We start from the raw sequence: 24,612 nt of genomic DNA, 5'->3' as shown, positions 1-24,612 counted from the left end.
CAAACATTTCAAATTTCAATAATAATATAGGTTATTTATATTGCGCACATATCCACCTTGTTAGGTGCTCAAGGCGCTCCTATATTACCCGGCTAAGCTAGGCGTTCATAGCGCACACAGCTTTTTAAGGAATTACTTCCTACCGGTACCCATTTACCTCACCTGGGTTGAGTGCAGCACACTGTGGATCAGTTCTTGCTGAAGGAAATTACGCCATGGCTGGGATTCGAACCCACGACCCTCTGTTTCAAAGTCCGAAGACTAATCCACTGGGCCACAACGCTCCACAATAACAAACTTGAGAAGTAAAAGAAATGCTGCATTTTAATCAAAACCCATGTGATTTTCACCAAACTTTGTGAAGTTGTAGAGGAAGGTATACCAAAGAGGTGCAAACATAAAAAAAATATGGGTTCATGTGCTTGTTTTCAAACTATCAGCACTCTTATTAGAGCAAATATGCTTCTTCAAACACCCGAAAACGCGCCAAAAGCTTTGTATCTATGTGAGGAAAAATTCCGAACCACTTTTCCATTTATTCAAACTCGGGGTCATATTCATCATACTTTGCAGCACTACAGAGAAACTATTTTGAAATTGTAGAGGAATAAAAATAAATGGTCCATGGAATAATTCTAGTCTATTAGCTTCATAAAATAACACATCAGATCTGAAGTTAGTGCAGATAAGGAGAAAACTCAGCTCTCCATACACTCTTAAAATGTTGGGCAACACACTGTCCACACAACAATTAGTTAAAAATTATCTACTTCGGGTAGTTTTCAACCAATAATGTGTAATTTTCACCCAAGGCACACATTAGTGGTTTTTGTTGTGTGAACAGTATAGTTGCCCAACATTTTTAAGAGTGTAGATTTTCCACGACCAAGAATCAAAATATCAAACGGAAAGAAAAGGAAAGGGAGAAGGGTGAAATTTTACATGTTTTCTGAATATTATGTCAAAACAAAATCTATCACAAAATCAGGTTTTTGTTTTTAAAAATGTCAATTTTTTTGTTTGCTCGCTAACACGGTTGCATTTTTTTTGCATTTTTTCCCCGATACGCCATGTCCGGCCCCCTCAAAGTTTTTAGCTCATTACGCCACAGGCATAAATCATTCATTTGCAGATTGACTTGACGTCATCGAGGACCCTATAGAAAATGGATCTCGAAATCCAACATGTTTTGCTGCAAAGAGATATCACATGCTCTATTGGTAAGACAATAATCCTCATTTACCTCATGTATGCCCTTCCGATAGGACCATACAGTCGTTGATTATCTAGTTGATTATCAATTAACAAGCCTTCCTATACCGTCTTATCAAACGGATGAAATGACATCGTCTGGGGCGGCGTCATGTAAAGGGGCAGTGTGGTGACCGCCCGCTATGATTTTTTTTCAAAGGATGAAATCAAGGAGATGATGAAGGATGGATTGGATCTGTTTATAGTGACAACCCATTTTTTGAAAACCCTTTGTAATGACACCCCTCTTTTTAGTGAGAAAACATTTTAATGAGAAGCCATTTTTGTGCAAGACCCCCCCCCCCCCCCCTTTTTTTTTTTTTTTTAATGAGAACACTTTTTTTTTTTCTTTATGAGAATTTATCACATCTTTTTCGTTAATATGAACATTTTTTCTGGCGAGGAGCATTTTTATAAGAGAGGGAACCACTTTCTCTGCTTGTCAAACATCTAGAGCCTCTTTTTAATATTACCTTGGATATATGTCCTTGGTTTGGATGACCGGATAAAGATATTTACAAAAAGGTCGAGTTTTGAATTAAATTGAATTCATAATCTCATCTTCGAGGGGACTCAAGTTATCGTTTTGGGTATAAGATAAAAAGCCTGTTCGTACATGTAACTTCGTTCGTGATTTAAATCTTCATAAGAAAAAAAAACACATTGCAGCGCATCAAAAAGTGACATTGATAAAAATCAAATAGCTTGCAATACAAGCCCCTCTTCAAAGTCAAGTACCCTTACAACTTAAAAAAAGGACTTAGTCATGTGGTTTTCTCCATGTAAAGAACGGTTTCGTCGGGAGAGCGCGGGCAAGCTTTGTTACCGACGCCCACGGGCTCAGGGACACATCGTGTCGCCTCTTCGATATCCTTTAATCATCCCTTATGGATATTTATTCGATAAATGAATTTTTTATTCATATCTTGTGATTTTTTGTTTATCTTGAGAATTTCTCGGTATATGATAGAGTTCTTGTTGTCCACTCCATCTTCAAAAGGACTTCCGTTGGTCTGTTTCTTTGATATTTCTTTCATATCAATTCAGGTTGTTTAAGTGTTGGATGTGTTTCACTCAACTTTTATTCGTAATCCTTTGAAAGTTTTTGTTTATACATTGATTATTGAATATGCTGGTGTTTCTTTTCATGGCATGTTTGTTTTGTAAACTGTAAAAAGACGTTTCTTATATATCTGTATGTACACCTTTTATGAGAGTAAAGACGAAATTGAATTTAATAAATCAAATTGATTTTTCACTGCAGTAGGTCTAGTCTAACAGCATTACTCGATAGATACGCTTCTTCTTCTTCTTCCTCTCCTCCCCTACTCTTCACCTTCTTTTGATCCCTGTAATATTTTATTTATGTTTCTGATCACGTTTATAAATTTGTATTTCATATTGTTCGTTAAACACTGGTTTTAATGTTTATTATGTCAATTGTATGTAATGTTCCACGTGGTCCCAATGGAAATCAGTCTTTGAACTGTTTGGGCTTTTTAACAGTGTATAAATAAAATCAATCTTATCTTATCTCAATAAGAAGGAACTCGAAATTCTTTTCTTTCCCTCCCCATGCGGAATGAATAAGCATTTCTTTTCTATAAAAACTATATACAATTGAAAATGGTGTTATTTTTGTATTCAATGTCCTTTTGCAAAACATTGAAAGAGAGGTATCCCCTTTATTTTGTCAAATACTGCGGCAGAAACTCTGATGTCAGAAGGCATGTTCTATGTCAAGACAACCAGGGACCTTGGGCTATAATAGGCGGTCATTACGATACTTTGATCGAGGAGTCATGTTAAGAGTGGCACTGGAGGAGGTGTTTTGACCGAATCCATTAGCAGATCAGTGTGGCGGAGCTGAGGGGTACATCATGGGCGTCTGATGTTGGGAGGGGCTTAATCCCTCAGATGGGAGGGCTTCATCCGAATCACCCCCACCACCCGTAAAAAAAAAATCGAAAATTTATTAATTCTGTCTTTATTTCTTTTGTAATTTAACTGTCACTAAAAATATCCGAAAACATTTTTTTACCTCTCTCTCTCTCTCTCTTTTAATCTTGATAGTCATCCGTGATGACATACGAGCAAGAAGGGGTGTTTATTTTTGTTCGCTCGCTCCGTTCCCTCGTATTTAAAATGTTATGTTGGCAAAAAGTGGATGCTTAAAGATTTCGAAAACGAGTAAATTAAGCAACTTGGATGAGTAACCTTCCAATGTATCCAGTAATTGGTAGGAACATTGTACATGTAGTTTAAGAATGCACAAAATTTTCTTTTTATGCTAGTTTTATTACTTCTTAATTTCTTCCACTTTTTTGTTCTTCCTTTTTTTTTACGGCTTGAAAAATCACTACTTGCGCCCCTATAGGCCAAACTCGACACTTTACTAATCAAAGTGTATATTTTTTACTCTTTCAACCATCATGATCGTGCCACAGATCACCCTTTTTTAGTCTTTCAGGCTGCAATTCTTTGACTTGTTTAAGTCTTGTCTCAAAGTTAACACAAGCGCTTCAAAACTAATAAATAAATAAATAAATAGATAAATAAATAAATAAATGGATAAATAAATAGAGAAATACATACATACATAAATTAAAAAAATATATAAATAAATAAATGAATGAATGAATGAATAAATGAATAAATAAATAAATAAGCAACAGATATATACAAACGCACTTGCCCAGTCCTTCCCCCACACCCAACATCCACGCCCTTTATCTGTTCTTTTCCTTCCTTGATCAGATCTTCTCTGTAAAACTCGGGTGTTAAAACTGACACCAATTACTAGAGGACCACACCCTGAGATGTTCGTATTACACCCTAGAGATTGAACGTAACACCAAAGACAAAGAACATAACACAGAAGAGTGCAAAATTAGCAACCAAATGTGTTGTAATATCACCCATGGGTGTTTAACTAATACTTCGAATTTAACACCGGAGTAAAGTGATAGTGTGCTCCTCTATATACACCGGTTTTAACACCATGTGTTGTTATTCCAGGGTCATATCCCAGGACACCTGATACCCGGTGTCCTTGATGCTACAGTCAGACCAACGAAACACACTCCATACCAACCAATGGTATGTCATTCGGTGATAACGTTATTGATTTGGTCTGCATGGAGATCGTTTCGTTGGTTTAACTGTACCTTTAGACAGAAATTGAAGGTTTCACTGTCCTTTATCCACGTCGTAATATCAAGATAATGGGACCATGAACTTGAAACTATCCCCCACGGTAGACCCATGCCAGAGAAAGATTTATTGAACTCGGAGTTCCAGAGGCGCGGTGCGTCATCGTAACCTGTGACCCGGATTGATTCGAAGAGAGGGAGGGGGAAGTGGAGCAAGATATGGGCGCCGGGAAAGGGGACGGATGTCCCTTCCCCCAAATTATCATTCAGCCTTCTTTTTTATTTTCATCGAATTCACTTATGTTTGTTCACCGGATGCTTTATTTTCAATTAGAAAAAAAAGGTTTAAAGACATGTACCTAGTCTACCGCTTTCTCGCACTGCTTCCGGGTTATGTAATATTGATGTATATATATTTTTTTTTTACCTGTCCCTCCCCTATACGGCTAGGAATATAAACGCATACTGCCTTGGATGAGGGGTTATACACCCGCAAATCGAAGGAAGATGATCGGCAATAGATCGTTCTATTAGTATGGAATATGATAGTTCAGAAACTTTGAATCTGAAAAATTAAATATGAGTTTGAATCAAATAAGAAGAGTGTAAAAGGTGGCGGATAGGTCGAATCGAATAGAGGGAGGGGTGGTGAGACGGGGGATCGGAGGGGCGGATTGATTAAGGGGAAAGGGTGAGGAGAATAAGACTGGGTTTTTTTTCTATTTTACAGAAAGTTCATAACGACCCCCGCAAAACGTCACCCTCATGAAATCTCGATGATAAATGCTCATGACCTGAAAAAGGTGGATTATATATAGAAACAAAAAAATAATATCTTAAATGAAGAAGAAGAAAAAGGACGAATAAAACGTCACATTTGGTTAAATGATTCGTCTTTGTCTTGAATTTCAGAATAACGGCCGCTCTGGGAAGTCGCAAAATAGAAGACACCGACATTTTACCCCAAGCTATATTCGAAATGATCAATGAGAATTAGATTGGCCTAGACTTTTATTAGTTTTCTTGTTTCCGTTTCTATATTCTCACGTTAGCAAATTGGGATTAGTCAGTTTGACCATGAAAAATGTCGTTCACCTATACTTTTTTCTAAAGAATGCGATCGTTGGTGAATGACATGGCATGACGTCATGGTTCATTAGTATTTTAATTCATAATTCACTATTTGCATCAATTTCATTTTTACTGTGATGAATAATGATGGTGTATAGTGATAATTTGTTCTTAGGAAGGGCTTTTACAGATAGAGCAATTAATAATCAGAGCGGAGTTGATTTTGTTTCTTCTTCAATCCATATATTTTGGTGGCAACGCCAGTGTTTGAGCACACAAAAAATGTTTTTAATATTTTATGTTTTAAGATATTTCATGAATCAGCAACAAGAGCATGGACATTGAGTCGATTCAATCGTAAAATATTATCTTCTTTTGAAAAAACAGTCTACTTTCACCATTACAGGAAGACAGAGCAAAGGAAAAACTAGGCATGGTAGACAAAATTGGCTTTTCTCTGATGATATATCCGTCATTTCAATAATTGAATGTTTCCAATTTTATGTTGTAGCTGTGTTCTTTTTCACCAGTTCCGTCTGGGGTTGGCTCCAATGATCCGCCTTAAATTAGTTGATAACTTCCGAATACATGTCTTTGTTGAATACCGCCTCAAGACTTCACGGCGACAGGTTGTTTTTTAATCATTCTATGTGTAGTTTGTTTTGTTTTTATGTTTTTTTCTAGAAAAATAACAATTCCGTATTCAAATAAAGTAATATTTGAATATTTGAATTCAAACACATTTGGGGGATGCGTGGGGTACGTAGTTTCATCATTGGAAATCCTTTGAGGGATCATCATGTTCGTATAATCAATTCATCAATCGAATTCAAGATGAAATAAGTGTATGGATGATGATGTAATCAACGCCCTGAATCTGACAAGAAATGGATTGGTGCGCGTTGCCTAGGTTACAAAAAGAAAAAAAATCAAATATTGGCTCAGATTCTCGTCATTTAATTTTGTTTTATAACAAAAATGTATTTCCACGGATATCTCTTGCCTTCTTCTCTTTCATTACTCGTCCATATTCCAGTATTTCTCCTTTTTCGTATTGTGTGTATTGTGTGTCTCAGTCGTATCCCACCACAAGCTATTTTTCTTTTAAACAATTATGCCTCCTTCTGATAAGAAATCCGTCATTTACTTACATTATTTCATGACAAATGATTCTGCATAACTAATTTTATGTTGAAATATAGTTTGTAAAAATGGAAGTAAGAAAATATTTTTGTAGCCAGTGTCGGATCTAGGGGTTTAGGAGTTTACCCCCCCCCCCCTGGGCTACTTATTTTTTTTTAGTATAAAAAAATGAATGAAAATATGAGAGGTATATAGGCGGACCAAACTCGCGCAACAGAACAGTATGGCGGATCTACGGGTGGGGATGGTGGGGGTTGCAGTACGTCTCAGCTCATATATATTACAATAGGTCCATGGACAAACTTACTGGTCAAACTCCCATCTCAGGCAAAAGCTGCATCCGCTACTGACATATCGTACCATGACTTGTGTTAACAATGGACATACTTGTTAATTCTATCTTTATGCATGACGGAAATACAAAAAAAAGCAGACACGGTCTTCTGAATGGCGACAGTGAGTGACGTAACAATTATAGATATCCTCAGATTTTGACGGTTTCTTTCTGATGTCGTTGTCTGGTTATTGTTTATTAAGGACGTCTGCATGTGTTTGAATTGAATCTCTATAATGAACAGAACATTCAAACCCTTTATCTAGCTTTTGCTTAAATCCTTTGTTCAGAAAGGAATATGTGAATGATTAACGACGTTAACGACGAGCGTGGTGAAAATAAATATTTTTTTTTCGTAAACTGAATTCATGAAATCATATAATCTTTGCCTTATAGCTCTGGGGGAACTCTGTGTACGATGTACGATCAATAATTCGAAAAGGGACAAATGTAACAATATTATTATCTCGTTTTCTTTGTATATACTGATCATGTAATATCTAACTTAAAATTTGATTAAGAAAGATTCCAGAATAGGATGTAGTCATGGTCGAAAATGTCCGTTTTGCTCTTAACGTGGTACGAAAACTTCTTCAAAAAAAAAAAAATCTGGTACGATATTTCAACATTTTTAGCAAACTGAAATCAATCGTGACGTTACAGAAGAATTGTCCCGGACTTAGGATCATGGCTTACCCACTAACAATGTATGCACTTTCTCCACTCCCTGGGGAGTGAAGGAATCGTTCGCATTATGTAATATAGAAGTATAGAAGCGTAATTAAGACCGTTAACTTTATTGATAACACTGGTAAGTTCAACCATCATAAGCGGGGAAGGAGCGGGGCGCCCCGCCCGAAGTCTCGCCCGAGTCTTCATATAAATTTATTTCCTCGATCGTTAACGCGCTCATCTTTCGTGTTCCAACGCTGCACATGCACATTGACATCGTGTATCAGGTTGCATCATTCCATGCACAGACACTGTCCTATTTCACTTGCCCCCCCCCCCCCCAAAAAAAAAAAAAAAAAAAAAAAAAAAAAAAAATGGAATACTTATACTTTTTATTAAATATTTTCACAAAATTCACCAAATGTGCGCACGAAATCCTTTTATTTCACTTTAGAAAATGAAAACTTCAAGACCACATGACAAGCTCAATTGCTTCGCTCCCTCGATTTTGACCAACTTTGAAAATTTGTATGCATCTTGCCCGCCCCCAGACAAAAATATAGAATATAGTTCACCATAAACTGATAACATTAGACAATATGAAATCAATGACACATTACCATTAATTCTCTTTGCAGCTTCCTTCGTTTATTTACAGTATTTTCCATCAAATGACTTACGATGAAGAAAATATTACGAAATGGACAAAACAAATCTTTTTAACCGACTACATGCATCAAAAGTTGTATGAATAAAATAATCAAATCGAGAAAAAAAGTTCCTTTACATCCCTAAAGACAAAATCCGCCCCACCAGCGAAAAGTTGAGTTTAATAAAAACTGAGAGAAAAATCAAACAAGAACACAAAAACGGATATAAAGTAAGACAAAAATTGAAAATTTCGCTTGAGTTCGCGAACATGTATATTGTATGCACATCTTTGTTGGTATGCGAATGAGGGGACAGATGACGTCGCCAATACACCATTTCTTTTGTATTCATAATATTACATATATTAATTTTCCCTTCGTTATAATGTTAAACAAGGTTTACTTCCTCCTTGAAAATATGCGATTGCCATTGTTGCATATGCAAGCAGTTTCAAAAAGATTGTTCCTGTTTGTAAACTCCGCACAAATTGCTTGTATTTCATGTTTCATAAAAGAAAATAATGAGTATGACATGGGCTCTCTCGTTTGGATATCATTATGTCGTGTAAATAACTTTTTTTGTGAAAATATAAGTAACATTTTTTGATATTTTATAGGCCTATAATTTTCTTATTTTACATCCGATTTGAATGAAAATTTCAGCATTGTGCTTGGTTGATGTTTCTTTTTCTACTCAAATCCACATTTTATTGGAGTGGACTTGACCTTTAAGACATTTCATCCTTGATTCAACGTTGCAAATAATATGTTTTTAATCCAACGTTACATTATTTTCCTTTTCTTCATTGGGGGCATTTTAATCTCAAAGCTTCCTTGGAGACGATTTAATATCCTCCATTCAAAATTGAACTGATTGAGAAGATGCTCGATAATTATACCTATACACAGCAAAACTTTGGTGTTAACCGATGTACATATATAGGCGACCTCGCCAGTCATTTTAATCTGGTGTAAAATTTAAAGTGTTAGTTCAATATGTTCAACACCCCTGGTTGTTACTATAGCACACATCTTTGGTGTCAATTTTAACACTTCAGGACGCGGTCTTCTTGGGACTCCAACCATGCCAACTGGCGTCAGTTTTAACAGTGTACCTTAAAGGTCAAGTCCACCCCAGGAAACATGGGAAAATGCTGACTTGAATAAAATAGAGAAAAATCAAACTAGCATAGTGCTAAAAATTTCATCAAACTCTGATGTAAAATAAGAAAGTTATGACATTTTAAAGTTTCGCTTATTTTTCACAAAACTGTAATATGCACCAATTAGGTGAGTCAGTCGATGATGTCCATCACTCACTCTTTCTTTTGTTTTTTATTGTTTGAATTTTACAATATTTCATTTTTTATAGATTTGACAATAAGGAGCAACATGACTGAAACATATAGTATTAAACAATGATAATGCCACATGTTCAGGGAGGAATTTATCGTTGTATCACTTGCCATTGAGGAGAAAATCAGAATATTTCATTTTTTACATAATAAAATACAAAAAAAATAGTGAGTGGATGACGTCATAGTCTCTTCATTTGCATACCAGCCAGGATGTGCATATAACTGTTTTGTGAAATTAAGCGAAACTTTAAAATGTCGTAACTTTCTTATTTTACATCCGATTTTGATGAAATTTTCAGTGTTATGCTTGTTGGATTTTTCTTTTTTATTCAAATAACTCTTTGTTGGGGTGGACTTGTCCTTTAAATAAAGAACAATTAATTTGTATCTAAAATATAAAACCCACACAAATAAACAAAACATTCGTTCTGTGTCGAATAGGTATAACATTGTATGTTAACGTCGAAACTGTTAATTTTTTAGAATTTTAGTTGAAAGTAATAGTTAAAATTTTCTTAAAAAATTATGGTATTTTTTATAAATTTGCATGAGGTAAGCAAGCACTGATAATGGCGATTCATTTTTCCATTTTTAATGCGGTTTAATGCTGAAAGTAACACGCACAATATATCTTTCATAAATATTATAATGATTAAAATCCCTTAAGATGATTTCTGATACAGCGGCTGCATTGTTTTCTTATGTAAACATGGTAAACACATATCTTTTTCCAATTTTAATTTATTTTTTCCAGGAAACCTTTATTCTGTTATCCTAAGGAAACATTTTGAGAAATGATAAATTTTTTTTTGCCAGGAAAATATTCTAAAACAAGGATGAACTAGATTTGTTTGTAATGGCCCTATCAGCATCACTGGCGTATGAAAAAAAAAGTTCCACGACCGGCCAATATTGCGAATCATATTCATAGGTATATGCCTTTGGGCAATTCCATAAAATAATCAACCTTTTTGTTCGTCCGAGCACCATTTTTCTCAAGTCTTACTTCACTTCATAAACTGACCAAGTCATGGTCATTTGAGAATTGAGAGCATTAGAGATTGTCAAAAGAAAAAAAAAATCAGAGACAGAACATTTCACGAAGGTCCCACATACAGATATATAGGGGGTCGAACGTACATAATAATTTTATGGAATTGCCCCTTTGTCAAACGGCTATATCAAATTAAAAATCTTGGGACAAATGAATATTTTTGGGATGGAATTTTGTGGTAATTACACCTGGGACACCTATAGGCCTAGCGACGTAACGTCAACATGACGAGCTGTTTTATCGTTTTTAAGAAATGGGATTCAAAGATTCAATTTCTTGAGAATTAAGAACTTCACTCTTGGTATTAGGGAATCGAATTATTGACATAAACAAATAAATTATAGGTATCCGGAAATAGAATTCTTAATTTAACAGAGTAATCATTGGCATCAAGAAACTGGATTTAATGATAGAAGGGCTTGCCATATGTACATCGGCAAACGCTGGCTATATGGCCGTTCCAGAAAAAGTTTCTATCAAACGCAACTCCAAAAAAATCGATCACAACTTGATTTTCGACCAATCAAAAGCGTGATTTTTTTTAGTTTAAACAAGAGTCTTTTTGAAACGGGCACAATATGTATCATCCTTTTCACACGTTTAAGTGTCATTTTGATTTTTTGACCATTGTCTGAATCTGAGACTTAAATTTCAAACAAAAATACATTGTTTTATATTATTATCGCAATCTGAATATTAATAATGATTGACTTTTTGTATACAAAAATAGGATCGGTTACTTCTTGAGATAAAAACAAAACGCTTCAAAACAAACATTAACAAACAAAAAATAACAGACAAACAAAATGTATAATGTTCAGATAGATCTCTTGCCTAACTGTTACAAAGATGTGGTAGCAATAACGAGAAAATCGTGATAAAAGTAGAAAGTCAACTGACCACACCCCTTTTCTTCTGAAGCTGGTAAATGGCGCTAGCAAAATACCACGAAGGGCTGCATGTGATGGTCGAGAATAGATCCATGCGTCATCATCATGATCATCTAAGGAAATCATAACATCTTCTTTTGTAGCAACCGCAAACAACGTTTATTTATTTTCGACTCTTCTTTGAGCCAATGTTCCACGTTGCGGTATTATCGATGTTAATTGTATACAAGAAAAATGACGCGAACTATTTTTCACAATGTTATGAGGATACCCAATCACTTCAACATCAAAGCATGGTAGTAGAGTCCATGATCAAAGCAACTACTTGATCAAAGCGTCCGCGGCGAAAGTGGCGAGCCTCCGATCATGACGATATCCGTCGTCCGCCGATTCTCTGGGGGCAAGCATTACTCGAAAGCATTTGATATCATGTCTTGTGTTCCTGTTGCCCTTTTGTCTTCCAGTTGTCATTTTGTCTTCCCGTCGTCGCGTTGTCTTCCCGTGACCTTGCAACAATCATGGGAGTTTACAATTATCTTAATGTGGAAAGTTAAGGGAAGGGCATTCGAAATCACAGCTGCCACGCAGTGTCTCATAACGTTTCAGGCCTGATCTCCAGCGTTCCGGGCCAGCGTTATGCACATTCTTTGCCTTCTTTCTCCTTCTTTATTCATTTTTTAAATTATATTTAGTTATATCTGCGTGTAATGATGAAGATACTGTCGCCCATGATGAAAGTCATTTAACACACAGGTAATCACAAATCATGGTGAAACCGTGTAGAATGTTGCCATAAATGGACCTTGCGGGTTTGGTTTCGATCAATGTTGAAGTTCCAGAGCCCAAACATGCTCGGGCCAGCCTGTTCGATTTCGCTTCCTTTTAGCCTCGCAGTCATTTCTCTGCAAAATATAATACATGAAGAAATACAATGTAAGGTATATGAAATCATCAATTTGTGGACATTCTTTATGATATAAACTTGGAGGGCAATGGTGGGGACGACAGCATAAGCATACTGAAATGGTATGGGAAAAAATACAAATGTAGAATTCACTTTTTATCTTCTTTTCCCTAATCATTCTTTTTCATATTTGTTATTGCATCTTGGTTACCAAATAAAGAGCTGAAATTCCACTACGGATACACGAATACAAACACACAAAAAAGAGTTGAAAAGGATGAATCACCCTTTATAGGGACTGAGGAGCGACAGCGTTTTTAATAAGGGAGGAAAACGTTGTCATTCCTTGGCCTTTTCAAACTTTTTCTATTTTTTCAAGAGTGTACAATTTTTGGTTTTCGACATATTGGTTAAAAAGTTATTTGACAGTCACTGACTACCATCACAACATTTAACAGAATCATGCCTTAGGTACCGCATTTCTGCTTCATTTCATTCATTCTGTTACGATCAATCTTGGACAAGTTGGATTCACCAATTCCCTTTGCAGTGACCATGAATTCGATATGAATTCATTTTTCTAGCATTAGGTACTATTTTGATGGCCAGAGATGGTATAGGATACTTGAAAAAACGACTTAAAGAAATAATAAGTTGGTCGCGTAAACATGGTAAGAAGATTTGGGTATTTCAAAGCCAGGGAGGAATAATGAAAATAATAAACACACATGAGAAATGGACGCTTGTTCAATATGTTTTCGTTCTGGCCATACTGATAGAGTTCGTGTTGCGTTTTGCCGGTTTTAATTTCAAGTCACTTTGATCATGTTAGTTTTCGAGATCGATTTTATTATAAAATGTGTTTTTTAACCTCAATTTGCCTTCATGATAATTTCCTTTTATCTGATGCTAACTTGTGACCTACTAAATTGATCGGCATATATACTAGCAGGGGAGGGGCGTGTTTTTATTATAAAAGTGAGTGAAACGTTTTATAGAAAATAAAATGCAGTTTTATTTCATCGTATATAGGCCTGAGAGGTAAAATATAAACAACCGCTCAAACCACTTATCACAATCGTGCACATAAAGTGAAGTCTCGCGAGGAAAGAAAAAGAAGGCGGCCTTCCTTGATTTACTATCAGGACAGGTGTGAATAAAGATCGGTACCTATTATATCGACCCCCAACGGAAGGATTTTCGTCAATAATCCAAACAGTTTATGGTGGTTTATAGTCTAAAGGTGTCAAGATTGTTCTCCGGTTCAGTAAGTGTCAATCGTCTTCTGCCGGGGCATGGACCAGTTTCATAAAACTTTCCAAACGCAAACTTGAGTTGACTTGGTTTTTATTAACCAATCAAATGTCACGCTTTTAGTAGCTTTTTACTAAAAAGTTGCATGAAAGAGGGTCCATGTTCAATGACATTCATGGTCAGACACATGTTGTACCAACGAAAGTGGAGGAAGACAAAAAGGCGATAAAAATAACAACAATTCACCAAATTATTTATACCACATCATTTGACTCTTAGTTTTTGAGGTACCATCTTATTTATTCAAAGCATTTTAACTGTCTGGTGTTGTTCATGGACCAGCTGACATGCGAATAATGAAGAAAATTAGGATAAGTGATACGATTTAAATTATGTAACTAGCAAGACAAAAATAACAATAATTGCACTAGTATACATGATATACGGACGCTGAAAATTGTACTGTAGGTTATAAATTGGATTTGAATGAAAGGAGTTCGAATTATTTTTGAGATATACCTAAGCAGTTAAAACATGTTGCATTGCAAAATGCATTCCTGTATAGTGTGACAAAACATGGGGTTTGAGTCATGTAAACAGTGCAGTCGACATGGTTTTCCTTTTACATGGATGTATATCATCATAATCACCCATGCCTTCCAAAGCTGTAAGTTTGGACGATTTGTACGCCCAGTCTAACCCTTTCAGCGTAAAGAACTAGATTTAAACTTCCGCTCAACGAATATTGAATGTTACATAACATCTAGGATATGAATTTCCTGCCCTTTCAATAACAATTATTTCACTTCATAGAATATATTTGCCATTTAATATACTTATATCCTACTTTTTTATTCCACGACCACGCCCTCCGTATGTAGCCTGAAGAGGCGTTTCTAAAAATATATTCATTTAGAGTAGAATGTAATGTGTACAGTACACATTCCATATTCGACTCTTCAATAAGTTTTTACAACTTACCTTCCCCCATCAGAAATATTAAGTATGAAGGTATCCCGTATCATATTTACTACTAACTGACTCTAACTGTGCTGTTGTTTGATTTTTAGCGGCGCTCTCATTTAATAAAGAATCGTATGAGCCAATCAAAACCATCTTATCATCTCACTTACATGATTTTATTTTGCTTTTGTGTTAGTGCCTTTGTCAGGTAATAAATAAGCAGTTCATAATAAAATGTCCTAACAAAGTCTAATTATCTTACATTTTCTTAATTCTGTTATTGCTTTTGTTTTATTTAATGATATCATATAATGGGTTATTGAGGGACAACATCTTGTGCTAGAAAAAAAAAATTGTTTTCTCCCCCACCCCCCCCCCCCGGCCATATCAATGTATTTTCTATCTTTATTTATTCATATATTTTTGCAATTTAAAGTAGACCAAATATAATATAAAAAAATATATCTTTACATGATTAGTGAGTTTAATACGACCACAATTGTTTTCTTCTATCCTCGAAAGTTTATATTAAAAATTGTATATGTGGTTACTGTGATTATCGCTTCTTAGTAATAACATTATTTCTGGAATCATAAGTCAATCATCATTCATTTGCGATTGATATAGTTTAGGCCTATATAACGCGATACGTTTTACGAAGTACAATTTACTTTAGTATTACCGTAAGCATATGGGCGGAGTAGACTCACTTCTTTATAATTGACGGGTCATTAGTCATTTTATTTCCTCTTGTCTTATTGGCAATAATCATTAAGCTATGTATTAATTTATACCAATTATCTTATATAGCCGGGAGCTTTGGGTGTCATGGATAATTACGTGCTGATATAACTTCGTGGTCATTAGCAGCTTTGTTACTGAACTCCGGTGAAATCAGCCTACCGACACTTCGATTGCCAATCTACGTGTGCATTCACAGGTCGGTTTAAACATGGACATTGCAAATTTAATTTACATATCACTACCGTACCGCATTTCTTTTGTAGTAGGTCCATGGTTTAAAACACACAGCATACATTTCATTCATTAATCCAAACATCTTTCAATAAAGTTTGAACAGTGGAGGGGTACTGATGATATAGCCATATACACATGGTACAGGGAATTCGGAACGGTTTTGAACATGTGGGGGCTGAGCTGGAAGTAGGGGGGCTGATCATGCAAAAAAACACAATCAGATGGCAAAATTTACGTGTTTGTACACTGTTTCGGAAAAAAGTGGAGGCAGAAGACACCAGCCCCCCCCCCCCCCCCCCGCCGGTTCCGCGACTCCTGTTACATATTTTTAAGTAGGCCTACTCTGTAAAAAATATTGGGTAATTTTTTTTCCACCACGAGGGTCATTATCATATTATGTGGCCAACCAATTTGGGGCAGTATTTCACCCAATGCGGGAAGCACATTGTCCAGTAAGGTTAAAAAATAAGCAGCAATTACTTTAGAATGGGCAAAATTTTCATCACACTGGATAAATAAAAATGCCCAAAAGAAATGCCCAAATGTTGGTTGGACCATGGACCTATTACATGGTTGGACACATAATTACCCTCATGGAGCACTTTTACCCAATATTTTTTAGAGTGTATTATATAAGGAGGCTACGCATTTCATTTCATTATGTTGTATCATACATCGCCTTACTTGAAATGAAATAAATCCTTTATCAATTAATCAAATAAGAGTAACTTCCAAATGAATCCATGAAAAGTAATGAATCAACGTAGAGGCTATACATGGCAGATCAAATAAAACTTTTGCCATTAAAAAAACTCTGGCAAACAAAATTATGCCATTGAAACTTACACATTAAAAAACTCTGGCAAAAAAATTGCCAGAGTTTTTATTTTATGCATCAGGTCCCAGGTTTTCTTTTGTGGGAACGTATAGTTGACAATGGTCCCGTTTGATAAAACTAAGGCTAATAACAAATTTGCAATAACGATAAAAAGCTACTGAAATCTTTCAATCTGATTGGTTAATAGTATATTTGTCGTAGAAAAATATATCATAACAAATCTTTATGAAAGGTACCCTTAATAACGTCACCAATCCCGGCGGTTTCGGCAAGTATGTTCTTGTCGTCTTCATGAATTAAGTCACCTAATGCAAAGAATAGTAGCCATCATAAGTAATTCTTTATATCTGTAATGTTTGATAGCGGATGAAAGTTGGATTTTTTCATAATTTGTACTCAAAAAGTATGTTTATTCGTTGAATAAAGGGCCCTTTCTTATCATTTATTTATCTTATTCTTTTTTAAGGAAACATTTATCACTTTAATATTACCACATTATTTTGGAGGAGGGAAACAAATTACTTTTCAATCAATCTGTTTATATCAAATAGTAATGTATTTTATTTTCTTATCTTTTTTCTATAGTAAGTAGTTTGTTGAAAAGCCGAAGAAATGTTATTCAAAAGCTGTGAGCTTACCTTAAATGTTTAGTTTGTTATCATGAGAAAGAAATTGCCAATAGTGAATAATTTTGCCAATCACAATGAGGATATTAATTGGAAATTAAGTTTAATTATGGGCTTATACGGCCACGAGAACGAAATGACAACACACACACAACAAAAAATTAATTGTGTTTAAACGTAATCCAGCTCAATAAAAATAGGCTTAAAGTGCACAAATTAATGACAAAATTGTCTGGAAAAAATGTGCTTAAGATACTAGATGTTTAAAAAAACATGTCATTACTTGGAAAGGCAAGATTAAATCATAAAATGGACACAGTTCGGAACTCACCTTATTCTGCCACTAATTCTGTGCTGTTGATTTTATTTCAAATATGATTTTTATTCTATTACATTCATTGTAAAAGGCAGTTGTCCTTAATCGCCTAGCCATGATCAATGAGTTATAGTTTAGGCCTCGAACCAGTCAGGCAGCCAGCCAGCCAGCTAGCCAGTCACCTCGTCAGTAAGACCTCGACCCATGTTTCACCCGGCACTTACGGCGCGACCACACAGCAGCAAATGGCCCTCGCAGCCTGCGACGCAGCGTCATACGAATGCCGCTTACGGTTTCTGCGAAGGGTGACGAGAGGCGAGTGGTCAAAGGGGTTTAAGAAATTTGCAGGGCGATTGCTATAAATTATACAATAATCAGATACGGCTACCCTATTCTCTATTGCCCCTCAGAAATTGTAAATCATTCGACTAATCGAGATTTTGAACATGTTTAGTTAAAGCCCAACTTTAAGGATGATTACTCGATACAGGGTGACGAAACGCTTATGTGATGAAATTTATCTGACCACCGAATGTTGGATGGTCAGATTTATAACTTTGACAATTCACAATAATTTTTTTCTCTCATTTTGTCATTAATGTGTATACAATGTGACCGATCAAACATATAAATTATGCTCCCCAGGGTACTTGCACACCACAGTGCTATTCATGCTAACAGGTTACCACTTTCCCTTTTATTCGATCATGGATTTTTGCGTTGGAAGTCCATGATTCAATTCGATTGAATTTTGTTGGATATCTACTATGGTATCTACTTCTCCACAAAAAATGATGAAAGGGGATTTCTACGTGGCAATATTGAAATGTATAACGTCTTTTAGACATGACTTGCATATATGAAACATTAGGTCATTAAAATCAAACACAAAGGAGGCAATGCGAGTACGTTATGCAAACCAGTTATTTGTATTGTTTATTTTATAATCATGATTAGGTCACTACCATTCTATTGATATTAATCGTTCTTTGTTATAGAAGCAAATGACAGACATTATTGTTCCATATTCGTTGTAATAAAAATGTAATACTGTTGCAAATGTTATTTCTTACAATTTTTTTTTACTTATTTGACTGAGAATAGTAAAAATACTTTATGCACTATTCTATTCCCCTTGTTTTCTTCCTTTTATTTATTGGGTTTTACCTGTGATCAAGGTTGGTTAAATAAGGCAGTTTTTGAGGAAATTTTGAAAAGAATGTTGTCTCTGCTACATATTCATTAGGCCAATTATAGGCCTACTTTGAAACAATGATTTATAAATATATGGGGGCAAATATATATCAAAAAATCTTAACGGTTTAGTTTATAAAGGTCTGTCGGATATGCATTGATCGATTGAATATTATCTCGTTTTGCTATTTTTTCAATATATTAGAGTTGTGTAACTCTATAAGTGGTATCTTATTTTGCCTTTATTTTTTTAAATCGGAAAGTCAGTAAGTTTATTTCCTGTTTGCAGAAATGAAAGTTTGGTGGTTTGAGTGTGTTTCTTAATAGCACTTAGCAGGTCCATGTTTCGAGACTCCGCGGAAGTCATAAGTAAACATAAAATTGGGTTTTTGTTTTAGTTCATTAGTTTTTGCTTTTAATACTTCTAATGTTCGAATCCCTGGGAGATCAGCTTTGGTTACCCGAAATACAATGTTTTACTAAAAACTGTAACATTGTAAAATCTAAATGTCTTCAGAAAACTATTACTGGTGTATGTCATGAGGGAATCAATTATAATCTGTTAAGATTATAGAGAATTTGCTTACCACAGCACTCTCACTTTTAACGGCATCCTTTATGATTGAGCGGCAGGTCAGTGAGAAGTCCTGCCGGATCATCGGCATAGCGGACGCCACGTCTCCGATGTTATCGAGCATCATTCCACTAATGGTGGTAGTTGACTCCATATCACCATTCATATTATCATCTTTAGAAACCATGTCAGTCAGATAAGCGATGTAACTGGTCGCTAAACGCAGGGTTTTGATTTTAGAGAGTTTGGTGTCGGCGGGAACATTCGGGATGCAATCTCGAAGTTCGGCAAACGCGGTGTTGATGCTCTGCGTTCGTCGCCGTTCCTTACGGTTGCCAACGCCGGCGTCGTCCACCGGTTGGTTGTCGACGGCTCGGCGTTTCGGGCCCCGTTGAAAATGAGGTTGATGTTGATGGTGGTTGTTATTATGGTGGAGGTGGTTAACGGCTTGTTGGGTATTCATGACACAGATTTGTTGTTGCTGTTGTTGTTTCTGTTGTGGTTGTTGCCGAGGGTGGTGGTGGCTTGATGATAGGACTTCGAGATGGGAAAGGGTGTGCGCGCCGAAAGGACTGTTCCGATGCGGCGCGAGGGACCCTGGACTGGTTGACGATGCCGGGCTGCTGGACGACTCGCTATCCATCATCGCACTGCATTCGAACACGTCATTCGGGCTTTCTTGTCTAGCCCCAGACGATCTCGACTCGTTGTTAAACTTCCAGTCAGAATACACTTGACGAGGTGGACGATGATGAAGACGATCACCTTGATGATGTGGCATAGATGTTATCGAAACGCTGCCGAAATGTTCAGCAAACGTTCCACTCTCGAATTTACTGTCGATTCCTTGGTCATTCGCCCTTGACCTTGATGTAAGCGAGAGATATTCAAAAGGATGGTCAGATGAGATAACTGTAGTGTTTACATCACATCTGCAGCTACCATAATATCCTCTATGATCCCCGCATGTATGTAATTCTGGCGGCAAAACTACCGACTCGCTCTGAATACTCATCGTATTCAATTCCAAAATTTTTCGTTTTTAAAAACAAAATTAGCGTACAACCTTGTTCTGATTTTATAAGGCAATAGCAAAATAGAACTCTGACAAATGACAGCTTTCAGACTATGTCCCAATGTCATCTGAAATATCTCGTTCTATGTTTCAAGATCTAAGAGAAGACAGAGAATAGCTCTTCATTCGTTGAAGAAAGTCAAAAGTTCACAAACTCCATGAACATGATGAAGACAAACAGAGTATGTTCTTCCTGCTAGCTAGCTGTCCAGAAATAAACACAACACATCGGTGTCATTCCTCGCGGGGAGTCCAACTCCAAGTAAACAGAAATTACAAAATGATGAAAAAAATGTTCTGTTTTATTTCGTCACAGTCATGACATCGAATGAATACACGAATGACCCTCTCTCGTAATCATGAATGTAGCCTACTCCAAGAAAGTGACACGAGTACGGCAAGAGATAATTATCTTAAGCCACCTCCTCTGTTGTCCCTTTCCGGTGAATAAGGTTATGTTCTGGTTCTCTTCACAGCTGATCTGGCGCAGCGTCCTGGGAGCTAGCTCGGTACCGATCCGACCCCTGTCAGTCCCAAGCGTGATGCATCTCGATTGGGACATATCAGGAAGATGGCGTCGGTGACGTCATCATCTCCTTCTTCCATTCATTATGATGATGAAGTTAAGAGGAAGTGATGCTATGATAGGCAACCATTGTCCCATTTTTAAACGTCCGTTGTCTTTCGGTTAATTATCGCCCCCAGCATATCATCTTCCCCCAGAATATCCCCTCCCATATACCCTCCCTCCTCTCCCCTTATCACTCTCTTTCTCTCCCTCTCTCATTTCGATCTCCACGCTAAAACTATTTTCATGTTATTATTCTTTACTATTTTTTCGGAGAGGGGGTTCCTTTCTCACGAAAGTTTTTTTTCTTGATCTTTCAGCGTTCTTCAACCACTACTAGACCTATATCTCTTTCCATCTAAATTTTGGTCGACCGCCCAGACTCCACCCCCCCCCCCCCACCCCTCCCCCATAAAGTAAAGAGTCTCAATATCCAGAAAATACATAAGAGGTAGAAAACGAAACCTTATCTACCATGTCCACTTTTCATGAAAAGATTTGTTGATAAGTTCTTTCATGTCTTTGTTAAAGGAGGCACGCGAACGCGAACGCCTCCATTTTGCGATAACCTTCGCATCTTTAGTTAAACCAGAATTATGTTCATTATAATTTGTTGTCCTTATAATATCAAGGAACTCATTCATATAAAAAGACTTCCGGTACTCCTATACCTTCAGCAATCCCGGTGGCCACTTTAAGACATACTCTTTCAATAGGCACACTGACAATTCAGACTTCGGCAATCATTGTGTAAAAAGTGAAATGATCTATAATCGAGCCAAATTAGCAAGCAGGGGCGGGAATAAGTGTCTGCACGGTATTGTGAAGTAAATTACTCGAGATACACTTTTTCTTCCTGTCTTCCAGTGGGGTTCGTAGTTTTCTTCGTTTTTATGTGTGCGGCTCTTTCTTTCTATTTTAGAATAACAGTTACTTTGTTGTAGATTTTGCTGTTATTTTTTTCAAGAAGTTGGAGCATCATCCTGCCAACTAAATGACAATAAGATTGATTTGAAGAGCGCAGCCATGCACTATGAATACATTCTAATGCGCTTCGATATTCGTGTTGTTTATACTACAAAAATAGAGTGATCTTCTCTACTCAGATGTGTCTTCAATAATGATTTTTTAAACGGGGACAGACTAGGCTATTCTAGGCAGTATGAAGTTTGCCCCCCCCCCCCCGTTAAGCCTTAGGAGGTTAAGCGACGGGCGATACTCTGCCCCCTTGATATTTTACAATATCTTCCAAACTTCCTGATGCTTTCTTTATTGATATCTATAGGAATCTAAAAAAACAATAAAAATGCCACCCCAATATAATATATACATAAAAAAAAAAATAATTAAATGAATAAATAAATGTAAATAAATAGAAATATATAGAGAGATAAATAAATAAATAAATCCATTAATGATTAATGTTTACGAATTTCTAACGACGAATTGTAATAAAATAGTTATCGATACGACCATGAGTAATAGTTTAAGTTTTGTAGGAGAGGTCTATACTTACAGTTACACCAATAAAAAAAATCCAGACCAGCATAGCCAGGAATTATCAACAAAGGGAGCTATTTGAGCGAGAGAGCGAAGCAACAGATGATCAGTGGGGGATATACACTATTCCGTTGTAGTGACAAATTTTACCCAGTTGTGCTTGACAATTTTTTATTTTTGCACACAATATGACATTTGCAGTGAATGATTGAATGCATACGTTTGCGAGAGAATGTGTTGGCCGAACAAACAAAAAATCCGTATGACAGTAAAATAGGACACCCAAGTGAACGGCCGTTTGTATATATGTTCTCAATAGTAAAAATGAGTCTTTGTGAAAAAAAACTCGGTATATAGGCCTATAATAAAACATGTCAGTGAATTTTGTGTTTTTTATGCGAGGGGGCATAGCTAGGGAGCAAGAAAATTTGTTATTTTCACCAGGGAAAAATAATATCCTGAACATAAAACACGATGTACAATACGTAGGGAAGATTGTATGCGAGGGGGCGTAGCGACCCAAAAGGGAAAAGTTTATGTTTTCCCCAATCAAAAAAAAAAGAAACAGACAAACAAACAAAATGTTTACGCATATTCACTACTGACATTTGTGGCTCATAGTCTTATACTTAAAGACCGTTGGTATGTTTTCACTCTTGAAACTTCATTTTTAACCCACATTAAGTATATTTATTTCATCTTTCATTTCTTTTCTCATCGCCTCTAAAACAGGGAGGGGGAATGACCCTTGTTGCCCTTAGCTATGGAATTGTCCACAAACACACCTTTTATTTATCATTCCCACTTTCTATTCTGTCAACGCATCATTAGTATAGTTTCAAACTTCTTGTGGAGGAGCAGCGCACTTTACAGAAAAACCGCTGCTATCTGAAAATCCAATATCGGTGACATATCAAATTCACACAACATTCATCAAATGTTGGTATCACGTGGTAAGTGTCATGTGATACGATTGGATGCAGCATGTCTGTCCTTACCCGAGATGATAAGAAACTATTCAAGGCCCGACGGATAGCAAATAATGGAAGGACACTTTTGATTGGCTCCTAGTTACTGTCTTGAACAGTTCGAGCATGTAACGTCGATGTTGATTGGCAATCGTCATTCAGCTTTCGATCTCTAACCTGTCTCTATCTCTTATTTCGATTCAATACAAAATTCGTGATAGATCATAGAGTCATAGAGAAGTATATTAAAAAGTTGCGTTGTTAAAAAAATTATGCCCAAACGCTGTCATTTAAAACGTTAAAAAATATGTAAAATTTCGAGTGGCGCCATTTTAAGAATACATTATAGATTATGACAACTATATTGATAGGCTGAGCACGTCCATTCCATTTTATGTTGGTTAGGACGCCGTTACGGTGAAGAGCGTGTGTGACGTGCAAGAATCGATTTTCAATTATGATGAATGGTACTTGGGGCAAGTCAAGGAGAACACAAACTGAAACAAGAAGATGCTTGTCGAAATGCATGATCGCCACCCTGTTAAAATGTTTACAGTATCTTCTGGATGCCAAGTTTTGCGGGAAGAGCTGCTAAGTAATTCATTGACGATTGCGTGTCGTAGGGGGTTGGGAGATTTACAGCGGTCCCGCCGAGTCCCGACGGGCTAGACGTCTCGGCACCGCCATTCTCGCTCTCCTCGGTAAAAATAGAAAGGATCGAGGGAGAATGTGGGTGGGTAGAAAGTGTCCTCCAATCGGCTATTCCTTCAAAGGCTTCAATTGCCGCTCCTCCTTTTCATAACCCTGATCATAAAATTACTTCTGTTCCTTCCTGTCACCTCTTCCTTCACCTATATACTCCTTCTACAGCTCCTGCTACTCATCTACCATCTCCTCCTCCTCTTCCACCCCTCCTCTTCTCCCTCTCCCCCCCCCCTCCTCCTCCGGGCTCCTCCTCCTCCTCTCCCCCGCCTCCTCCACCTTGATTCCCTCCTCGTCGTCGTCCTTCTATTCCCCCTCCTATATTCCTTCTATTTTTCGGTCAATCCCGTCCCCGTCACTCCGATTTATGTTCTCGATATGGTTTCCTCCCCTGCATGCTTTCTCGTTCTTAAAGGTCAAGTCCACCCCAGTAAAATATTGATTTGAATAAATAGAGAAAAATCAAACTAGCATAACACTGAAAATTTCATCAAAATCGGATGTAAAATAAAAGTTATGGCATTTTAAAGTTTCGCTTATTTTTCACAAAACAGTGATATGCACAATTATGTGACAT

At 36.6% G+C, this 24,612-nt stretch overlaps 1 protein-coding gene across 1 annotated transcript; it reads right to left on the bottom strand.

The window, feature by feature from the left end:
• Positions 1-8,257: 8,257 nt before the first annotated feature.
• On the bottom strand, positions 8,258-20,780 carry LOC129260129 (uncharacterized). Its single transcript, XM_054898171.2, has 2 exons — positions 19,236-20,780; positions 8,258-12,477 (listed from the first exon to the last, which is right to left on the bottom strand). Exons 1-2 carry the CDS (start codon positions 20,235-20,237, stop codon positions 12,397-12,399), a joined length of 1,083 nt encoding a protein of 360 aa, XP_054754146.2. The 5' UTR covers positions 20,238-20,780; the 3' UTR covers positions 8,258-12,396.
• Between the last annotated feature and the right edge of the window lie 3,832 nt (positions 20,781-24,612).

Source organism: Lytechinus pictus, chromosome 5, assembly GCF_037042905.1.
Source record: "Lytechinus pictus isolate F3 Inbred chromosome 5, Lp3.0, whole genome shotgun sequence".
NCBI classification, from domain to species: Eukaryota; Metazoa; Echinodermata; class Echinoidea; order Temnopleuroida; family Toxopneustidae; genus Lytechinus; species Lytechinus pictus.
Note: the sequence above shows the minus strand (reverse complement) of the source record. Positions and strands in the feature narration are given on the sequence as shown.

Bases quoted from the DNA above. Each gene is read 5' to 3' on its own strand.
- LOC129260129 (XM_054898171.2), bottom strand. From the start codon at position 20,237: ATGAGTATTCAGAGCGAGTCGGTAGTTTTGCCGCCAGAATTACATACA. The intron at 12,478-19,235 runs GTAAGCAAATTC...TATATTTTGCAG, and splicing joins TTAAAAGTGAGAGTGCTGTG to AGAAATGACTGCGAGGCTAA.